The sequence below is a fragment of the Hydra vulgaris genome, chromosome 09 (genome assembly GCF_038396675.1).
Source record: "Hydra vulgaris chromosome 09, alternate assembly HydraT2T_AEP".
Classification (NCBI taxonomy): Eukaryota; Metazoa; Cnidaria; class Hydrozoa; order Anthoathecata; family Hydridae; genus Hydra; species Hydra vulgaris.
In genome coordinates this window covers 62,105,931-62,126,257 of record NC_088928.1, presented here as the reverse complement: position 1 = coordinate 62,126,257, position 20,327 = coordinate 62,105,931, and the positions used below count along the sequence as shown (strand labels likewise).

Below are 20,327 nucleotides of genomic sequence, written 5' to 3'. Positions count from 1 at the left end.
TTAACTCTTAATACTTTTTCTAGCTAAAGAAGAGAGAGTGAGTGAGAGGAAAAGAGAAGAGAAAAAAAAAAAGAAAAAAACATGGCGAACAAATCTACTGTTTTTAAAATAATTTTCTTTTAAAAAAGTAGTAAAATAATTTTATAAGTTTAATAAAGGCTTGAGAGATTTTTACTATTTTATCATTAGTTTTATTACAAGTGCTGTTATGATGTTTTTTCTTCATAAAAAGTATTAATGTCATGTTTGTATTTGTTTGTGTAAATGATTTTCATAAAGCAATAATTTTTTTTATTTCATTTTGGTTACTACGTTTCATAAATGTAGTAAGCAAAATATGAAACTTTTTTACATTTTTTTTTTAATTATGTTGAAGTAAATGTTCTTGATGTTAATTTTTTTTTTTTTTTAATGTTTCACAAATAATAAGTACCATATACAAATTAAATAGCCATTAGTTGTTTTTATACATGCAGCGTGCACCATTTTTTCGTCGATTTTGCTCCACGCTTTCACCAAATCGCGCTTCAACGACTCCACCGACTTGTGTGGTTTAGAAGAAACCTTTGCCTCTAGAATCCCCCAGATGGCGTAGTCAAGTGGGTTCAAGTTGGGCAAATACAGGGACCATTGCTGAGGCGACCAAAATGCCAGAAAATTGTTTTTACAAAATTCTTGCATTGTTTTTGCTTGATGTGCTGGCGCAGAATCTTGTTGAAAGCTCTAATTTTGGTTCGGGTAGGTTTGTTGGGTCCAAGGCAACACTACGGCTTGAAGAATGTTGGTGACATAGTTGTTGGCGTTGATTTTGATTCCATTTTCGACAAAAATAAGCTGTTTTGCCCAAAAATGACACTCCGGCCCAAACCATCACTCCAGCTGGCTTCTGGGTGCGTGAAACAATGCAACCTTTTTTGTTAGCCTCAGAAGACCCTGAAGCAAGTACACGATTATTTTGGACATTGTGGGCTTGCTCAACACTGAAGAAATTTTCGTCTGAAAAAAGAACTTTTCATTGAAATTCAGCACCGCGCTCTCATAACAACCTTTGACATTTTTGTTTTCTTATTTCGCATTTTTTGTCATCTAGATGCTGGGCTTTTTGAAGCTTTAAAGACTTGGGTTTTAGTTCTTTTTTGACAATATGATGGACACTGTGCTCATCAATGCCGATTTCTCTGGCCATTTGTCTCATCGAAACAGATTTACTGACATTGAGTAAATGCACAATTTCAATTTGACGTTTATTTGCTGATGCAGTGAAATTATAGACGTACAAATGTTTTGACGTTTGATAGACATCTGAAAATTGAAAAACATTTAAAAACGTTTAATACATCATTCAAGAGAGCATTGAATAACAAATTCAACAATATAAAAATATTAATAAAGCATTGTTTTACTCAATAAAAATTTTAAAGCGAAAAAAGTTTCCGAAATTTTCCTGCACCCTGTTTATATATACATATATATATACATATATACATATGTATATATACATATATATATATATATATATATATATATATATATATATATATATATATATATATATATATATATATATATATATATACATATATATCAACCCTCAGAATTAGGGTCAACATTCGGCAATGCCGACTTAACTACCGGCCTTGTTTCTATGTTTTATGGTAACCCCTTTGTGTCAGGTTTTTTTTGCCAACCTAATGCTGACCTCCAACAGGTCGGCAATAAATTGCCGACCTCAATATATATATATATATTTATGTATATATATATATGTATGTATATATATATTTATGCATATATATATATGTATATTTATATATTATAATATCTTGTTAAGAAGCGTTACGCAGCTCACATTTTGCTTGCGATAAGGCGATTTGCTTACGCGTTCAGCAGTTTTGCGTTATGCAAAAACTTGTTTAAATATCTTTTGATTTCACGTTTATGTGACGTGTGACCAGAACTTGCATTTTTATTTAATGGACCATTCCTATTTTATATTTTTTTCCTGTTGTTTTTTTTGCAGATACATTTGAATAAATTTTTCTGCAAAAACTAATGATGATGCTAAGGGTTGTTATGTAACATCAAATAGACTGTTGGGAGAATCAGTTTGAAATTCAATTTCTAACAAACTATTAAAGAGTTCAAATGGCTAGACTTCTAGTTGCAGAACTGTTGAAAATCAACAGATTTAAAAATATGTTAAATATAAATAAGTTCAATGCTAATCCATAACTCAAATTAATTAAAAAATTATGAAATTTGTTTACACAAAAAAGCATCCTATCCCTTACTGATCCTAATTAAGATTTACTTAACAATGGTAGGCTTTAGTAGCAACAGTACAAACAGTTTTTTATTGCTATATAACTTTTTTATATAAAAATGAACATAGCATGATAACTTGTTATTGTGTGTATTTATATTGCTAAACTTTGCTTTTAGAATCTTGCAGAAGCTGAGTATAGTGTTGCACTGTTTATGTATATGCGTTTGCTTGGATATCCTGCAACATCAATTTCAATTTTAACTACTTATAATGGGCAGAAGCATCTTATTCGGGATGTTATCAATAAAAGATGTGCTGATAATCCGTTAATTGGAAAGCCACTTAAAGTAAAGCTGTTTTTGTTTTATAAATTTATTTTTAAATCTAATTTCAACACTGACAAATTTATTTTTATATTTGCTTAATTAAATATTTTGCATTTAACACTTACCTATGCCTTTCTTTTTATAACTTGATATTATTTTTTATTATTTAATATTTTTGGTATTGTTCTTATAATCTTATAATATTTATAATTTTCTATGAGTTTCTATAAGTATGCTCCTAATTTTTTTTATATTTATATATATATCATGTATATTTTTAATTTTCAGTATTTCATTTTTCACACATTTTAGGTTTAATACCATTTTTAATTGTAAACTTACAAATGACAGCTGTAGTAACTTTTCTTATTAAATTTACTTATGAAAAATATGTAGGTAGAGGGGACAGAGTTATAAATTAAAGTTTTAATTTATATGCTGAAAAAAAAGTTTGATATGATTTAAAACTTCATGTGTGTGTGTGTGTGTGTGTGTGTGTGTGTGTGTGTGTGTGTGTGTGTGTGTGTGTGTGTGTGTGTGTGTGTGTGTGTATACACACACAGTGCATGTGATGAATAAAATTGCCCAGCCCGATTATGCACATTCGGCATCAAGTCATCGAGAGCAATATTCAGAGTTGGAAATTGGTTACCATGGGGCCATCCATAAATAACGTATGCAAGTATGAAGAGGGGTCACTCAAAAGCATACTAGTGCTTACAAGGAAAAAAGTGGACGATTTTTTGTTTGAATTTTTTTATGTGAAATCCAGGAAATGAGACAAAAAAGTTTTGGTTTTTTAGTTTATATATTTGTCTATCTACTGGAAAAATATGTTACTTTTGATATTAAATAAAAACATGAAATTTTGATGAAATTTTGCCATTTTACTATAAGATGGCTACATAACTTTGTTTCATTTTAGGGTTTGAATTAACATGATTGATTGCCGACATTCTAAACAACAGAAAAATTTTTAATTTAATTTAAAAATAAATAATACTTTAAAAAAAAAAAAGAAGAAGATTAAGAATATTTCTTTTCTTTACAAAAGATGTGTGAAAAATTAAAAACAATAAAGCAAAAGAATCTTACGTTTTTACAAAATCTTGTTAATTAAAACTTTTAATTTTTCAAAACTCAATCAAGTTTTAATTTTTTAACTTAAATTTTCTATTTTGATTGGGACGAAACGTTTTGAAAATAGTAAACATTTCATTCTATCTGTTAGCAGTAATGGCTTCATAACTTTTCATTGTTTAGAAAACTGCTTTCTAATTTAAACTGAAAGCGCTATTTTACGCTGGATTTAGTTAAATAGAAGAAATAAATCTATTTTAATTTGAACTTATTTGCGTAAATTAAATTTGAAGTATGTCATGCATAAATTATGCGTGACTTACTTTTACGTTTACTATTACGTATATAACTTCTTTATTTAACAATATGCAAGCTACTACTGTTTAAACATATTTTGGCTTCAGCAAAAAAAATTTACTAAAAATGTTTTCTATAAAATCTACTTATTATTTTCTCCCTCGCAAGTTCTTCAAACGAGCAAAATTTTTTACTCTCATAACAAAAATAGCGAGCGCTATTTGTCACGCCCAGAAGGTTGTTTACAGGTGTGTTTCACGTGTGCAGAGCGATTGCTCCCGCTTCATCTCAAGGCCTATACATATATCGTAGAAATAATTAAAGTTAAACTTGCTTGTTAGAGAAAATATTTAACTTTTTTATAACAAAAAAATAAATAAAATGTATAAAATAATAATTTTATTTAGTTTAATATTCTGCTATTTTATTTAAATTTTATTTTTGTCCCTTATTACCAATACATTTAACTTTGGACGTATATAAAATAGAAAGAAAAATACACACATTTTTATTTCTTTTATTTTTCAGCAATTTATTTGTTTTGAATTCTCGTCACATTTTTTTTAGCTAAATTAGAAATGTTAACTTTTATTGACAGAGCTAATGAAAAAAATCTAACCGGGAAAAAAAAATTTCTTTTTTTGAAATCATCTAAATCCTGCCTGGTGCTGCTTTCTATTTTTTTAACATAATACCTCTCATATTTAAATATTATCTTATAATTTTCTTGTTTGGCGGACTTTAAAATAGCATAAGTTACTGTAATAATTTACAGCTTATGTTTTAATTTAAAGTTTAAGTTGCAGTTATAGTGTAATTAGCAAGCAACATATTTAATATTATTACAATATTACTTTTAGTAATTGTTTCTACTTAACATGAAAAGTGAAAGTAAAAATGCAAATATTACAATACATAAACCTTTTTAAATAGGTTATAGAAAACTATTTAATAAAGTTCATGCTGACGATTAAACATGCTTTATTTTTAAAGAGCATTCAATTTGTTATTGTAAAAAGCTATAAACAACTGTAAAACAATATCACGAAGTTATTTTGTCAATATAAAGAGCTTGTGTTAATATAAAACAAATTTTTGACAGTTTATAACATTAATAACATTTTATGTTATTGTTATAAACTGTAAAAAATTTTGCTGTTTAATACAGTTTATAGCATTAATAACATTTTATGTTATTAATGTTATAAACTGTAAAAAATTTTGCTGTTTAATACAGTTTATAGCATTAATAACATTTTATGTTATTAATGTTATAAACTGTAAAAAATTTTGCTGTTTAATACAGTTTATAGCATTAATAACATTTTATGTTATTAATGTTATAAACTGTAAAAAATTTTGCTGTTTAATACCGTTTATAGCATTAAAAACATTTTATGTTATTAATGTTAAAAAATGTAAAATATTTTGCTGTTTAATACAGTTTGTAGCATTAATAACATTTTATGTTATTAATGTTATAAACTGTAAAAAATTTTGCTGTTTAATACAGTTTATAACATTAATAACATTTTATGTTATTGTTATAAACTGTAAAAAATTTTGCTGTTTAATACAGTTTATAGCATTAATAACATTTTATATTATTAATGTTATAAACTGTAAAAAATTTTGCTGTTTAATACCGTTTATAGCATTAATAACATTTTATGTTATTAATGTTATAAAATGTAAAAAATTTTGCTGTTTAATACAGTTTGTAGCATTAATAACATTTTATGTTATTAATATTATATAAACTGTAAAAAATTTTGTTGTTTAATACAGTTTATAGCATTAATAAAATGTGTTTAAAATAAAACAAGGTAAATAAATAGAATTGTTCTAATTAATAAATTAAAACATTATTGTCATAAAAATTTAAACATTATATTTGCACAAAAACATCTATATTTATAGCATGTTTTTGACCAAACGAGTGAGATCAAAGCAAATAAACTTTTAAAAAGTCTTGCATACTATTAAAAATTTAAGTATTATTAATTTTTGGATTTAAAGGGTTTTTAAGTTGATGTTTTCATTCAATCTTTTCGTTCAAATTCTTTTAAAATAAAAGTGAGAAAAAAAATTAGGTCAAATTATGAATAAGTATATGCTTAAATATATATTACTTCTAATCGTTCTTGGAAACCATATATCAAGTCCATTACAAAATTAGCATCTACTACGGTTGCATCTTTTTTTCATGCTCGCCACTTTCTTACTCCGGATTCTATTATTTATCTCTATAATTCTCAAATCTGTCCTTGTATGGAGTAATGTTGTCATATCTGGAGTGGATCTTTGAATGGTGCCCTTTCTCTTTTGGACAAGGTGAAAAACGCATTGTAAACATAGTTGAACTGGCTCTTGCAGCCAACCTTCAGCCATTATCAGATAGTTGTAATATTGTTTCTCTTTCTCTTTTTTATAAATGCTATAATAAAAGAGTTAGTGTCTCTTGTATTATCTACTAAAATTCATTCTTTTTTTACTCCTCATTCAATTAAGTATCATCCATTTACTGTGACTGTACTAAGTGCTCCAGAAATTCTTATTCATCTAGTTTTTTTCCTAGAACATCAGTTCTTTGGAATTCACTCCCTTTATCTTGTTTTCCTGATTAATTTAATTTGCATTTTCAAGTTGCCTGTTAATCGTTTTTCAAATAGAAGTAGAATAATTTATTATTTTAATTTAAATTTTTTATAACTTAATTTTTGGTTTAATGTTTACAATAATCATTGGTTTAATGTATGCAATAGAAAAAAAAATTAAATCAAAATGTGTACGATTTTAGTAAAACTTTCTTCTTCACTTGCACTTTTTTCTAAATCTGTTGCTGTATATATTGCTAATATTGTTGCTGTAGCCAGATCTATGTTTGACTTTCAGGAATGATCCTCGCTTCATCACTGGGTACTATGGGCGTTGCTTCAAATAAGTTTATAATTATTGTCAGCGAGTATTAAAAAAAAATTTTAATTTCAAATTTCAGTTGCAAGATTAAGAGAGTTTTTACAAAATAAAAATAAATTTCTTTTAAAAAAAAAAATCCTAAAAATAAGCATATTTATAGAAATTATTTCATCTTTATATCGCTTTAAATAAAATGTAAATATTAAAAAAAGCATTTTTTATTTTCTGTTCTACATTTCTTGTTCAAATGATTTTAAGTTAGAAGCTTATTATGTGCTTACAACATATAAGATATAAATAGAAACATTTGTATGGCTAAACATTTGTATGGCTAACTTTTGCAATTTTTTGAGTATATTATGTAAATTAAATAGTTAAGTAACTTAACTTTAGTATATTAACTGTAGTAACTTAACTGGTTGCTTTGATTTAGTTTATAGGTAAATTTACTGTGATTTACTTTATCCATTAAGTAAATCAAATTAAATTTAACTTTAGGATATTATAGGCTTCCATACAGAGATTTGAAGTAATTTAAATTCAAATGCACTTTATGTTGAATGAAAATCTCTGCTCAAAAGAGCAAATAATCATACTTCTATTTAAAAAGTAAATTTAGCGTGAGGTACATTAATAAAAAACCTAGACAAAAATATTCTATACTTTTAAAAATAGCCGGAAAAAATGCTAATTTATAAAAGAAAAAACAAATTTTTTATAAAGACGAATCGCGAAAATATTTATTTTAAGAAAAAACTAATTGATTTTGAAAAATAATATGCGATACACTTAATTGGAAAAACAATGAAAAAAATGTATAATAAATTTTTATTAATTTATGATATTTAAGTAAGTTAATAAAAATTTATTATATGTTTTGTCTGCGATTAAATTCTTAAAATGCATTGCCCAGTTCATTCCTTAAACATATTTATTTCAGAATAGTTTTCATTATGATAGTCAAAATATTTATTTGATATTTTATTTTTGCTTTTAGTTGGTTCACTGTCGATGGCTTATTTCCATATTAATACAGAATGTCCTTGTTTGTTGTTGCCAGGAGGAGGAAAATACATTAGTTCAAATGCGTTGTTAGGTTTATCAGTAAATATTAAGTGTATAGTACTTAGAGACATAATACTGTTGTTAAAGAATGTGCATCACTAACATGTTGATACAATGAAGATTTATTTACAGTACGAGCAAATTCTTTGTCGGGTTCATTATCACTTGTTTTATTGTTTTCAATTAGACCGTTTCACCATGTAATTTTAGGATAATTAAAGTCTCCTATCAATAACAAACTTGTATATACTTTTCTATTAATTTCAATTTTAGAATTTTTTTATTGCATCGTTTAATTGTTCATTTAAAATCGAATTTCCTGGGCGGTATATGCGTCCTATTAATATTTTCTCTTCTTATTTTGCTATAGTTAACCATATTATCTCAAGATTTTGTTCAATATTTGAAAAAGTCACTTCATATAGCACAAAATCTTTCTCGATGTAAATAGCTATGCCACCACCTCGTCACCGTTACTTCTGTTTTTTCGTTATAATTAATAGACATCTAAAATTGGTATCGAGTTGCTAAAAAACCACGTTTCTGTCACTGCAATGATATCTAATTGATGTACTTTTTTAGAAGCTTCAAATTCCAGCAGTTTGTTTTCTAAAGATGTGGCGTTAATGTACCAACATTTCAATTCATTACTTTTTGTTCTTGCTGTGATACTTTAAGTTTGACAACGTTTAGAATCGTTTTTCAAAGAATTCTTTAGTTCATTCTGTTTAGTTAACAGTTGAAAGTCTAATAATTTTTCTGCTTTAGTTAAACCAGGGCTGAACATGTTTCCAAATTCAAGGTTCCCTTTTAAATTTTTTGCTGCAGCTAATATTCGATATCAATCAGCCTTATCTGGTAGTTCTTCAACAATTGGACCTGGTTTATCTGTTCGAGATTTCAACCTTTTAATGAGTAGGTTTGATTTCTTCCTAATTTATAGTGTGAAGAATTTCAGTAATTTGTTGAATGTCAATTATAGTTGTTTTACTTAATTTTGCAACTCCGAAAATGATAATATTTTTTTTCCCCTTCTTTTTGTGTTGTTGCTCAATAGCTATTGAATTGATAACTATTGATCAATTGATCGAGTATTTTCTGGCCACCGTTACTTTGAACTTTATTTAATTCTGAATTGCATGCTCCCTCATTGCGAACCTGAAATTTTTACTCATTTTTTTTGTCTTGCTAAAGTTTGAGAGCTTTTTCTAGCTCTAAACTTAGCTCTAACTTCTAGCTCTAAACTTTCTAGCTCTACTTAGCATTTCATTTTTTTACTTCGATGTCAAGCTTTTTTTGAATAGTCTCTTCCACTTGTTTGGTTTGCTGAGGCGTTAAGTTCATCATCCTATTTAATATTGATATTAAATTGTAATAATGATAATTATAAATATTGATCGTAACAAACGTAATAAAGTAAAACTTATAATTTATTATAATATATGGAATAATTTAATAATAATATTAATTTATTATAATTAAGAATAATTAAAATGATGACAACCTAGATTAAGGAATGACAATTTTACATCACGATAATTATGAAAATAAAATTTAATAGCTGTACAAAAGTAAAAAAGTTAAATGAAAAAAAAAAAAATTGATATTAGAAAATAACTTAACTTTTTTTTTGCATTTTATAAATTTTGCACAAAATAGTATAAATAGTTTTTTTAATTTGAACTATAAAAGAAAGTTATTTTGGTTTTTTTTTTTTTTTTTTAATTGTAAATGATAATTTTCAAATTGAAATTTAACTCAATTGCAATATACTATAATTTTTTTGACATAATTTTATTTGGTTTGTTTAAAAAAAAATTGTTTCCAATAATAAGTTACAATGTTTTATTAAAATTTCTGTATTCTGGGTTATCCATAATTAATCATTTCTACATACTGTAGAAATGATTAATTATGGATTAACCCTAAATACAGAAATTTTAATAAAACATTGTTACTTATTATTGGAAACAATAATAAGTTAATAAAACATGTAATTTATTATTGGAAATAATAATAATAATATATATATATATATATATATATATATATATATATATATATATATATATATATATATATATATATATATATATATATATATATATATATATATATATATATATATATATGTATACATACATATATGTATATATATATGTGATTTTTATGTGATGTGAGTCTAAGTACATGAATTTGTTTATTTTAAGGTGACAACAGTTGATAGGTACCAAGGTCAGCAAAATGACTATATAATATTATCCCTTGTTCGTACTAAGTCAGTTGGCCATCTGCGTGATGTTCGTCGATTAGTTGTGGCAATGTCTCGTGCACGTTTAGGTTTATATGTGTTTGCTCGAGTTAGTCTTTTTCAAAATTGTTTTGAGTTGCGTCCAGCTTTTAGCCAGGTTGTTCTTAAATTCCTTTTTTATTGTTTTGAGTTGCAACCAGCTCTTAGTCAGTTAGTTATTAAATTCTTTTTTTATTGATATAGTGTTTTTATATTTTGTTTGTCTTATTTTTTAAAAGTTTTTAGTTACCAGTGAAAAAGCAAATAGTTTTTTAACTAAAAATTTTTTTTTAGCTTGTTTCTCGCCCATTACAACTTTTTCTAGCACCCTGGGAAATCTATCCAACAACTAGACTAGTATTTTTTTTAATTTTAACTTTTTTTTTATATTGTATGTTACTGGTATGTATACTTATGTTAAGGAATACTTTCTTTAAAGAATTCAGTCCAACCTGAGGGTAATCCATTGATCATTCGTGACATGCCTCACTTAGCACAGTATGTTTATGACTTTTATGGAGAAAAGATTAAAAAAATAAATGTATGTAAATTTTTTAATATTTATTTATTGCTTTGTATTTTTATTTTATTTTTTTTTTATGAATATTTGTTGTTGCTTTGTTTTTATTTTTTTATTGTATGTATTTTATTTCATCTAATCACAAGTTGTGAATATTATTTACAAATTACAAATGTTTTTGTGGGCTGTGGAGAGTGTTAATTTGTTATTGTAAATAAATATTGTTGTGGGCTGTAGAAAATGGTAATTTATTATTGTAGATGAATGTTGTAGACTGAAGAAAGCGTTTGTTAATAAATTAATGTTAATTTGTAAATAAATGTAATTGTTGACTGTAGAGAGTGTTAATTTGTAGATGAACTGCAGAGAGTGACTGTAAGCTTTAATGTGTTAGATATATTATTTTAGCATGTTTATAAAGACAACCATTTAAATTGTATATCCAATATTGTGTAAATATTTTATCTTTTACATACATAGCAATGCTTTTACAATTTTAAAAAGTCTGTAAATACTTCAAATGCAATTAATTAAAAAGCGTAAAATATTTTCGACATTTGAAGAGTTTTTCTAAAAGGAAGTCCTTTTTTTTTCAAAAGTTTAGTTATTTTAAGGTTTGGATTAAAAAACCGCAAAACAAATTTTGAAAAATATTGAAAAAAGGTACAAATCTAACTACGTTAATATGTATAAAAAAATTGTTCATCTTTATTTAAGATTACAAAGTTATTGATATTCAAAAAATACTTTGTCGTATAGTTAGTCTTTCTTATGTTAGTTAAATAGTCTTTCTCAAAACAGTATAAATGTTGTTGTTGACTGTAGCTTTTTTGAAAAACGCTATTCATTTAGTAATCATCCATCAATTATGCAATATTAAACTTATTTAAAAATTTAAAGTATGAGATTATTTGCTCCTTAGTGCAGCGAGTTTTATTAAACTTTGTGCAGCGAGTCTTCAATTTTAAATTTTTTAAAGGGTTACTTTATTTTTTGGTTTAATTAAATGCAAAAAAAAAATTTTCTATTAACTAGAAAAAATATTATTATTGAGCAAATTTTCAAGAAGTTTTTAAAAACCATGAAAGAAACGAGTTTAGAATGAAATTTTTGTTGTGTAATTGATTATATAAATGTATAATTGATTGTATAAATTATAGTTAATTATTGTTATAAGTATTATAATAATTAAATCATTAAAATAATGAAATAAAGGTTATTAAGATAAACTAAAAATAATGGAATAAAAATCATTAGAATAAAATAAGTAATATTAAATAAAACTTATTATTAAAGAACTAATAAAAAAACGAAATAAGTTAATAAATAGATACTTAAATGTAAAAAAAGTTATAAATCAAGTTTTCATTATCTAATTTAAAGATTTTTTTCTTTTTTTTTATAAACTTATAATGATAATGATTTGAGTTTATGGAACGCGTTGTCTAATATACTATCTATTGGTGTTTTCTATTAAATTGCTTTTTTAATTTTTAGAAGTAAAAGCTAAAACCTGGCAGTGAAATATCTGGAAAAAAAAACGAACAAAAATATATCTTGTAGCATTTAGAATGACGACGTTTTAATATCGATTAACTTTAATTCATTTACAGACATTTTAATGCTCCAACAATGGTTATTGACTTCACAGCCACAGACGCTACACGTAAAAACTTGGCTATGTAAACAGTACTCAGCAATAAGACAGTCTTCTTGTTCCAGCATTATATTATTTATGTATTTATATTTTTTATAAATATAATTCGGCAACAGTAACATTGGTTGTAACATTCGCTTCAATCAGCGACAAATGAGTTAAAGCAAATGTTACCATTTTAATGAAGTTAATAGAAGACTACCAATCGCAATCACATCATGTGCGCAAGACATAACTGTTTTGAGTCAATATAGATTCTTAATACGCAGGACATTTATTAATGTCCTCCCTACCCCATACTTATTAAGACCCTCTCGTTTATTAATTTTTACTTTTTATCAACAACAAAAACATCTCAAAATTTAAAAAAATATATTTCAGTTATTAATAAAGATAAAAACTTTCAGTGTAATTAATTCGACCTTAAAAAAATGTCGAAAATTTCGATTTGTCAAAATTAAAGTTTTTGTTTATTTTTCACCGTGGTATAACGGGTGATGCGGAAGTTATCGGACAAATCCTAATTTCATTATTTGAGCATAATAATTAGTTTTTGTGGTTTTATGCGTAGGCATAAACGTTCTATAAAATATATACTTTATTATTTGAAACACGATTATTTAAAATGTGGTTAAATACAGCTGAACGAGAATCTTTTCAAAAGCGATTTAAAATGTTTTTTGTAAATAAATCTAATATAAAAAAAAATAAAATCGTAAATTATTTTGAAAAGGAAGGATTTGCTCGAAGTGCAATATATGATAACCTAAAAAAACTTGAAACTGTTCAATCGTTTTCTGATAGAAAGCACCCTGGTCGTCCGACATCCTGGACTAGAGAAAAGAAAGCCGAATTAACGAGACTTGTCAACAATCGCAAAGGGGTCAGTCAGAGAAAAACAAGTATTAAATTCGGTATAAATCAATCGACAATTGGTCGTCAGTTAAAAAAAATGAATATTAAATATAGAAAACGTGAAAAGACTCCAAAATACACTATAGAACAACAAATAAAGGCAAAGAAAAGAAGCAGGAAACTAGTTAACCAACTCTATAACACAAAATCGCTTCTAGTCATCGATGACGAAAAATACTTTTGTTTTGCAGGGGACAACATGCCTGGAAATTCTGGATACTACACAAACAACAAAAAGACATGCCCAGAAAGTGTTCGTTTTATAGGAAAAGAGAAATTTCCAAAAAAAATATTAATGTGGATAGCCATATCTGACCGTGGTATGTCCGAGCCATTGTTTCGCACTTCCAAGGCTGTAGCGATCAATTCATCAATCTATATTAATGAATGTTTAAAAAAACGACTTCTTCCATTTATTCACAAGTATCATGGAGACTTTAACTATTTATTTTGGCCAGATTTAGCAAGTTCTCATTATTCTAAAGATTCTCTAAATTGGATGGACTAATATGTCTATTACGTTGATAAAGAATCCAATCCCCCAAATGCGCCTCAAGCACTACCAATTGAAAATTTTTGGGGACATTTGGCACAGAAGGTTTACGAGGGAGATTGGCAAGCTTCAACAGAGCAAGTTTTGATTGATCGCATTAAACTAAAACTACAAGAAATTGATTTAAACTTTTTACTGTCGCATATGAAAGGCGTCAGAGCAAAATTGAGATCAATTGCAAATGGTGGTGTTTTTTCATATAAAAAATATTTTTATTAAAAGACAAATGCTTTATTTAAAAAAAATATAATAGTAGTTTGTTTTTTTATTTATAAATAAGTTATTGACGTTTTTATTTTGTCCGATAACTTCCGCATCACCCGTTAAACCTTATGTGGGGAAAGCAAAATAGTATCGAAAAAATATTGTTCGAAAAACAGATTAATATCAAAAAAATATTTGATTGAAAGGTTTTTTTGGAATTAATATCGAAAATTGAATTTTAGGAATTGATTCGAAAAAAAAAAAATCGAAATTGATTTAGATGAAATAATGTCAAAAATGCATATACAGAACAATATCGAACTTTAATTTTAAGAATAGTATAGAAAAACTAACAAAGAGGTAGAACATGCGAAGAGTGTTGCTACATCGACTGACAAGTAGGTAGAACATGCAAGGCGTGCTGCTATATCGACTGAGGGTGTAAAGTCCCTTTTCGAACTTAATCTCTTTTGAACAATTTCGATCTTATTCTGCTTTTCGTATTTTAGTTACAACTCCTTTTTTTACAATTTCGGATTTATTCTCTATTTCGATATTATTTCAGAAATTCCTATTTCGAGCTTGTTCAGTTAGGCTGTTTTCAATACTGTTATTACTACCCCTTATGCGTTTATGTGTATTTATGGTTTGTGTGTATTTATAAGTAATTCTTTATTATACAAGCTAAAAAAAGATTTGTGCTCAACCACTAATGATTGTGAATCACTATGTGTGGAAATAATAAATAAAACCCCAATAACATTATCATCCACGTTTTACGCAGACCACTTTCCGGCTCAATAAAACAATTGAGAAATCATTCTAAAAACATAATTAAAAATAAATTAAGCGAAAATAAAAGCATTTATTTTGTAGGTGATTTTAACCTTGGCCTGAACATGAGTCATTTAATTACAAATATTTTTTTCAACGTCATATATCAGAAAGGCTGTGTTCCACTAATTAATAAATCCACAAAAATGTCTAGAGAAAGCGCAACAGTCATAGATCAAGTAGTCACTAATGAATTCAAATCAAAAATAAAAACAGGAATATTTAAATGCGACATTTCAGATCACTTCCCTGTATTTCTTATCTCACAAAAATGTGATAACATCTATGCACAAAAAGTTAAAAAAAATACGCGAAATATAAATGAAAAATCCATTAAAATTTTAATACTCTTCTATCAGATTTAAATTGGGATGACCTGCTTAATATTGAACACACAGATAAGGCATACGATAAGTTTATTGATAAATTACAACAAATTTACAATGCGGCTTTTTCTGTAGTTATAAAATAAATGAAAAAAAAATACATTATTAAACCCATGGATAACGCCTGGAATTATGAAGTCGTCAAAAAAAAGCAAAGACTATATAATAAGTTTCTCAAAAAAAGAACTTTTAATAATGAAACTAATTACAAAAATTATAAACGTGTTTTTGAGATGGTTATTAAAAAGTCAAAGAAATATAGCATTTTATAAAACAAAATTGATCCAAAAAATACTTGCAACATAATTAAGGAAGTAATTGGCACGAAACAAACTTTTTTTTTTTTAATGTTTTGTTTACATTTGACGTAATATATATATATATATATATATATATATATATATATATATATATATATATATATATATATATATATATATATATATATATATATATATATATATATATATATATATATATATATATATATATATATATATATATATATATATATATATATATATATATATATATATATATATATATATATATATATATATATATATATATATATATATACTACTGTGATCAAAAAGTAAGGTGAATTTTTAATTTAAACTTCCGGCCTTATTCGAATCGTCCAATCTTTTTTATTTTTAAGTTGGTAGGAATGTCATTAACATTTGCGCCAAATTACATGTCAAACTCATAATTATTTTTTTTTTGTTTACGCTTGTTTCTGAAGTACCAAAAGTGCATTCGGCGATTTTCTCGATGTCTAATTTTGTTGAGCAAAGAAGTGCTATTAAATTTTGTTTGCGGAATGATATTTCTGCTGCTGAAACATATCGAATGTTGCAAAAGGCCTTCGGTGAAGAGACTATGTCTCAAAAAAATGTTTACAAGTGGTACAAAGACTTCAAAGAAGGCCGAGAACGTGTTGATGACTTGGAACGCTCCGGACGACCATCGACTTCGATTGATGATCGCCACATATATTATATATATTGAGATTTTTCAAAAGAATTGGAAATATCACGTACCAACTGAATAATTGCATGCTCAGTTGAGTTATTTTTTTAAAGCCAAACTGATTATTGTATAATAAATTATTTAAACTAAAATAATTAAATACTCTATTGAACAAGATTCTTTCTAGTATTTTTGAATATATAGATACGATAAAGATAGGCCAGTAATTACTAATGTCAGATTTATCACCACCTTTGAATAGTGGAATAACTTTAGCAATTTTTAATTGATCACGAAAGACTCCTTGTACGATTGATGATTTAAAGACTTTAAAATGAATATATTTATTTGTTCAAAGCAATCTAAAATTATGTTATCATTGATTTTATCCGGTCCAACTTATTTATTTATTTTTTAATGTTTTAAAGGCTTTTTCGAACTCATCAAATAGTTGCTCTTTAGATAACTCATCCGAGTGAATGCAATTATCCATTGGTACTAAGAAATCTTTAAATGAGGCTTCAGTGTTGGGAATTAATTTAGATAGTTTAGGGCCAATTTCAACAAAGAATTTATTAAATTCGTGAGCTATTGTTTGAGAATTATTTACACTATTGTTATCCACTTTGATCATGAGTGGCATGGAATCTGAGCATGGCTTTGATTTACCGGTAATTTTTTTTATGATTTCCCAGGAGCGTTTACAATTATTTTTTGCTTTATTGAGAATTTTAGAAAAGTAACGTTTTTTTAAGATTTTTCTAACTTTTTTAAAAAGATTTTTCGAACTTTTTTAAAAAGATTTTTCTCATTGGCGAATGATTTGTTTTTTTAGATATTTTATGTATAATTTCTGCTTAACTTTTGATGATTTTTTTAAACCTTTGGTAACCCAGGGAGAATTAATGTTTTTTTGATTTATTATTTTTTCATATAAAGGAAAATTGGCATCATAAACAGAGTAAAATGTATTTAAAAAATTATCGTAAATGTTGTTTGCGTTATCACTAAAGTCGATGTTCTTCCAATGAAACAATGATAATTGTGTTTCAAATTCCTCAACATTTTTTTGGTTATAATTGTGTAATCTAACTTTTATGTTAATTTTGGTCATAATTTTAGAGTTGAAGTTAATGGTAAAAAAGATAGGGAAATGGTCAGATATGTCTGTTTTTAAAATACCTTTATTTAACTCACTGCTAAAAATATCAGTTGTTACATTGTTATCAATTAGAGAAGCTGATTTTGGAGTTACTCTGGTATGACGGTTTGTTAAAGGAATGGCTCCAATTTCAAAAATGGAATCATAAAAATTTTTAATTTTAATGTCCGTAGAGTAATGGAAGCAATTCTTATTGAAATCCTCTACAATAAAATTCTTTTTTTTTTCAAGGATGCTTTTTTTGAAAAGGTTTTCTTCAAAATACATACTCATGTTCTCGGCCACACCGTTCGAAGGCCTATAGTAACAGCTCAGTAAAAGGTTTTTTGATTGATTGTTTAGAATTTCAATAGTTAAAATTTCTTTGTTTCCGTCAGAAACACTTAAATCATTCCTAATACAATGTGCCATATTTTTCTTTACATAAATAAGAACTCTTCCAACGCGTTTATCGATAAGTCTCTCTTGAGAAATTAATTCAAAGTAATGAAGATTAAAATTTGAAGTAGTATTTAAATATTTTTCAGTTATCCAGCTTTCAGTTAAATAAATTATATTTAAAAAATTGTTGGTTTCTTGTAACAAATTGAGAACATTTTCAAAATAGCGATTTAGGCTTCTGATATTTATATGAAGAATTTTTAGTTGATCAAAATTATTGTTTTTTGTATTTTTATGAAAAAATTCTTCTTTTTTGTTCGTAATATGAACAATCCGTAATAATGTCATTGAAGTAATTAATATCTGAATCTAAATTTTTATCAGATGAGATCTGTCTCATTTCTGAAAAATTAAGACTAAACAATTTAAAATCATTTGTTTCAGACATTTTGATTGTGTTATAAATTAGAACTATTTTTTTGAAAATAAAACTATTACAAATAAATCTTTAATTGCTGAAAAACTTAATCAATATTTTGTCAGTTTAGGTTCCACTTTAGTGTCGAAAATAGAAACTACTGAAGTAAACTTTGAGTCATATCTTATTCCTAATAAGACCTCTAATATGGATAATTATGAAATTACTGAAAGGAACTCTTAGATGCAGTTTATCTTTTAAAACTAAACAAAAGTATGGGGTATGATAATATTAGTAGTAATGTAATTAAAAAATCGATAAAATACTTAACAATCCCTCCTTTACATATTTTTAATCTTTCTGTAAAACTAGGTTATTATCTGGAGAAACTTAAAGTTGCAAGGATCATACCTAATTTCAAATCAGGAGACATTTCTAATCCTGAAAATTATAGACCAATTTCAATTCTTCCTTGGTTCTCAAAAATCTTAGAGCGAATTTTAACTTTTCTAAATATTAATAATATTGTGTATAAAAAACAATTTGGATTTCAGACAGGGTATTCTGGATTTGGATTTCAGACAGGGTATTTCTGGATTTGGTATTTTCTGGATTTCAGACAGGGTATTTCTGGGTGGATTTCAGACAGGGTATTCTGGATTCTATCTTGGATTTCAGACATGGTAAACTGACCATGCCATTATTAATATTGTTCACGACATATTTAAAGCATTTGACAAAAGTAAGTTTATCCTCGGATTTTTTATAGATCTTAGCAAACCCTTTGATACAGTAGACCATAGCATTCTTAAAAAAAACCTCGAAAGTTATGGTATTAAAAGCACATATTTAGAATGGCTTAAAAGTTATCTAAACAATAGAAAACAATATATAGCACACGAAGAAGGAAAAACTGATTACTTGACTATAACTTGCGGTGTTCCCCAAGGCTCAATTCAGGGTCCACTTTTATTTCTTACTTATGTAAACGATTTCCATAAGTTTTCAAATATTTTAAACTCAGTTTTATTTGCAGATGACACGAATTTATTTTATTCTAATGGGGATGTCAACCTTTTATTTTAAATAGTGAACAAGGAATTCTTAAATCTAGTGGAATGTTTCAAGGCAAACAAATTGTCCTTAAATTTAAATAAAACTAAGTATACTTTTTTTCATTGAATTCACGATGAAGAAAATATTCCATTAAAACTTCCTGATCTTTATATTCGCAACTCTAAAATAATTAGAGTAATCATTAAAGTTTTTAGGAGTGATACTTGACATGGAGAGAACACATAATAACGATAGAAGATAAAATTTCAAAAAATATTGGCATACTATACAAAGCAATTATTAATTCAAAACTGATTAAAATATCTTATATTTCTCGCTCATACATTGCTATATAAACTATGCAAATATTGCATGGTGCAGCTCTAATGAAAGTAAAGTTAAAAAATTGGTTAGTAGACAAAAGCACGCTGTCAGAGTTATTTCAGGTACAGGTCCATTCACACATTCTAAAGAACTATTTAAAAAACATCACATACTTAATGTTTTACAGTTAAACTTTATCAAATTCTTATATTGATGTACAAACTTCATAATAAAGTAACTCCTATAATATTTAATACACTTTTCAATAAAATTAATCACCTGTACCCTACAAGATTTTCAAATTACAATTATGAACAACCTAAAATGCACTATTTGGTTACTAACTTTTTTATTGCCATTAGAGATCCTAAATTATGGAACACTTTATTAAATAACCTGCTGAAAAGTTGTTCTTCACTTTCTCTATTTAAACAAAAACTCAAACAAAATCTTCTTAACGATGTTAATAAATTTAATTATTTTTAAGATTCCTTTTTTCCATTTTTTTTTTTTTATTTTTTTTTTTTAACAACTACCTTATTAACTTGTCATTAATTTAAATTTTTTTTAAATTATCCTATTAACTTATCTTTAGTTTTTAGGCGTAATTATTTTTAATTTTTTTACGATTTTCTTTTGATTATAGATTAGTAACTACTCTTAATATAGGGGCTGTCCATAAATAACGTCAATAAAATAGGG

General features: G+C 26.1%; 1 protein-coding gene across 1 annotated transcript in view; it reads left to right on the top strand.

The window, feature by feature from the left end:
* Positions 1–12,877, top strand: part of LOC101240579 (RNA helicase aquarius) — a 79,472-nt gene extending 66,595 nt beyond the window's left edge. Inside the window, exons 42-46 of the mRNA XM_065806281.1 lie at positions 2,443–2,613; positions 10,164–10,361; positions 10,538–10,600; positions 10,683–10,784; positions 12,261–12,877. Coding sequence (XP_065662353.1) covers positions 2,443–2,613; positions 10,164–10,361; positions 10,538–10,600; positions 10,683–10,784; positions 12,261–12,266 — 540 coding nt within the window. The 3' untranslated portion in view covers positions 12,267–12,877. The remainder of the gene's footprint in view (positions 1–2,442; positions 2,614–10,163; positions 10,362–10,537; positions 10,601–10,682; positions 10,785–12,260) is intronic.
* Positions 12,878–20,327: the final 7,450 nt, after the last annotated feature.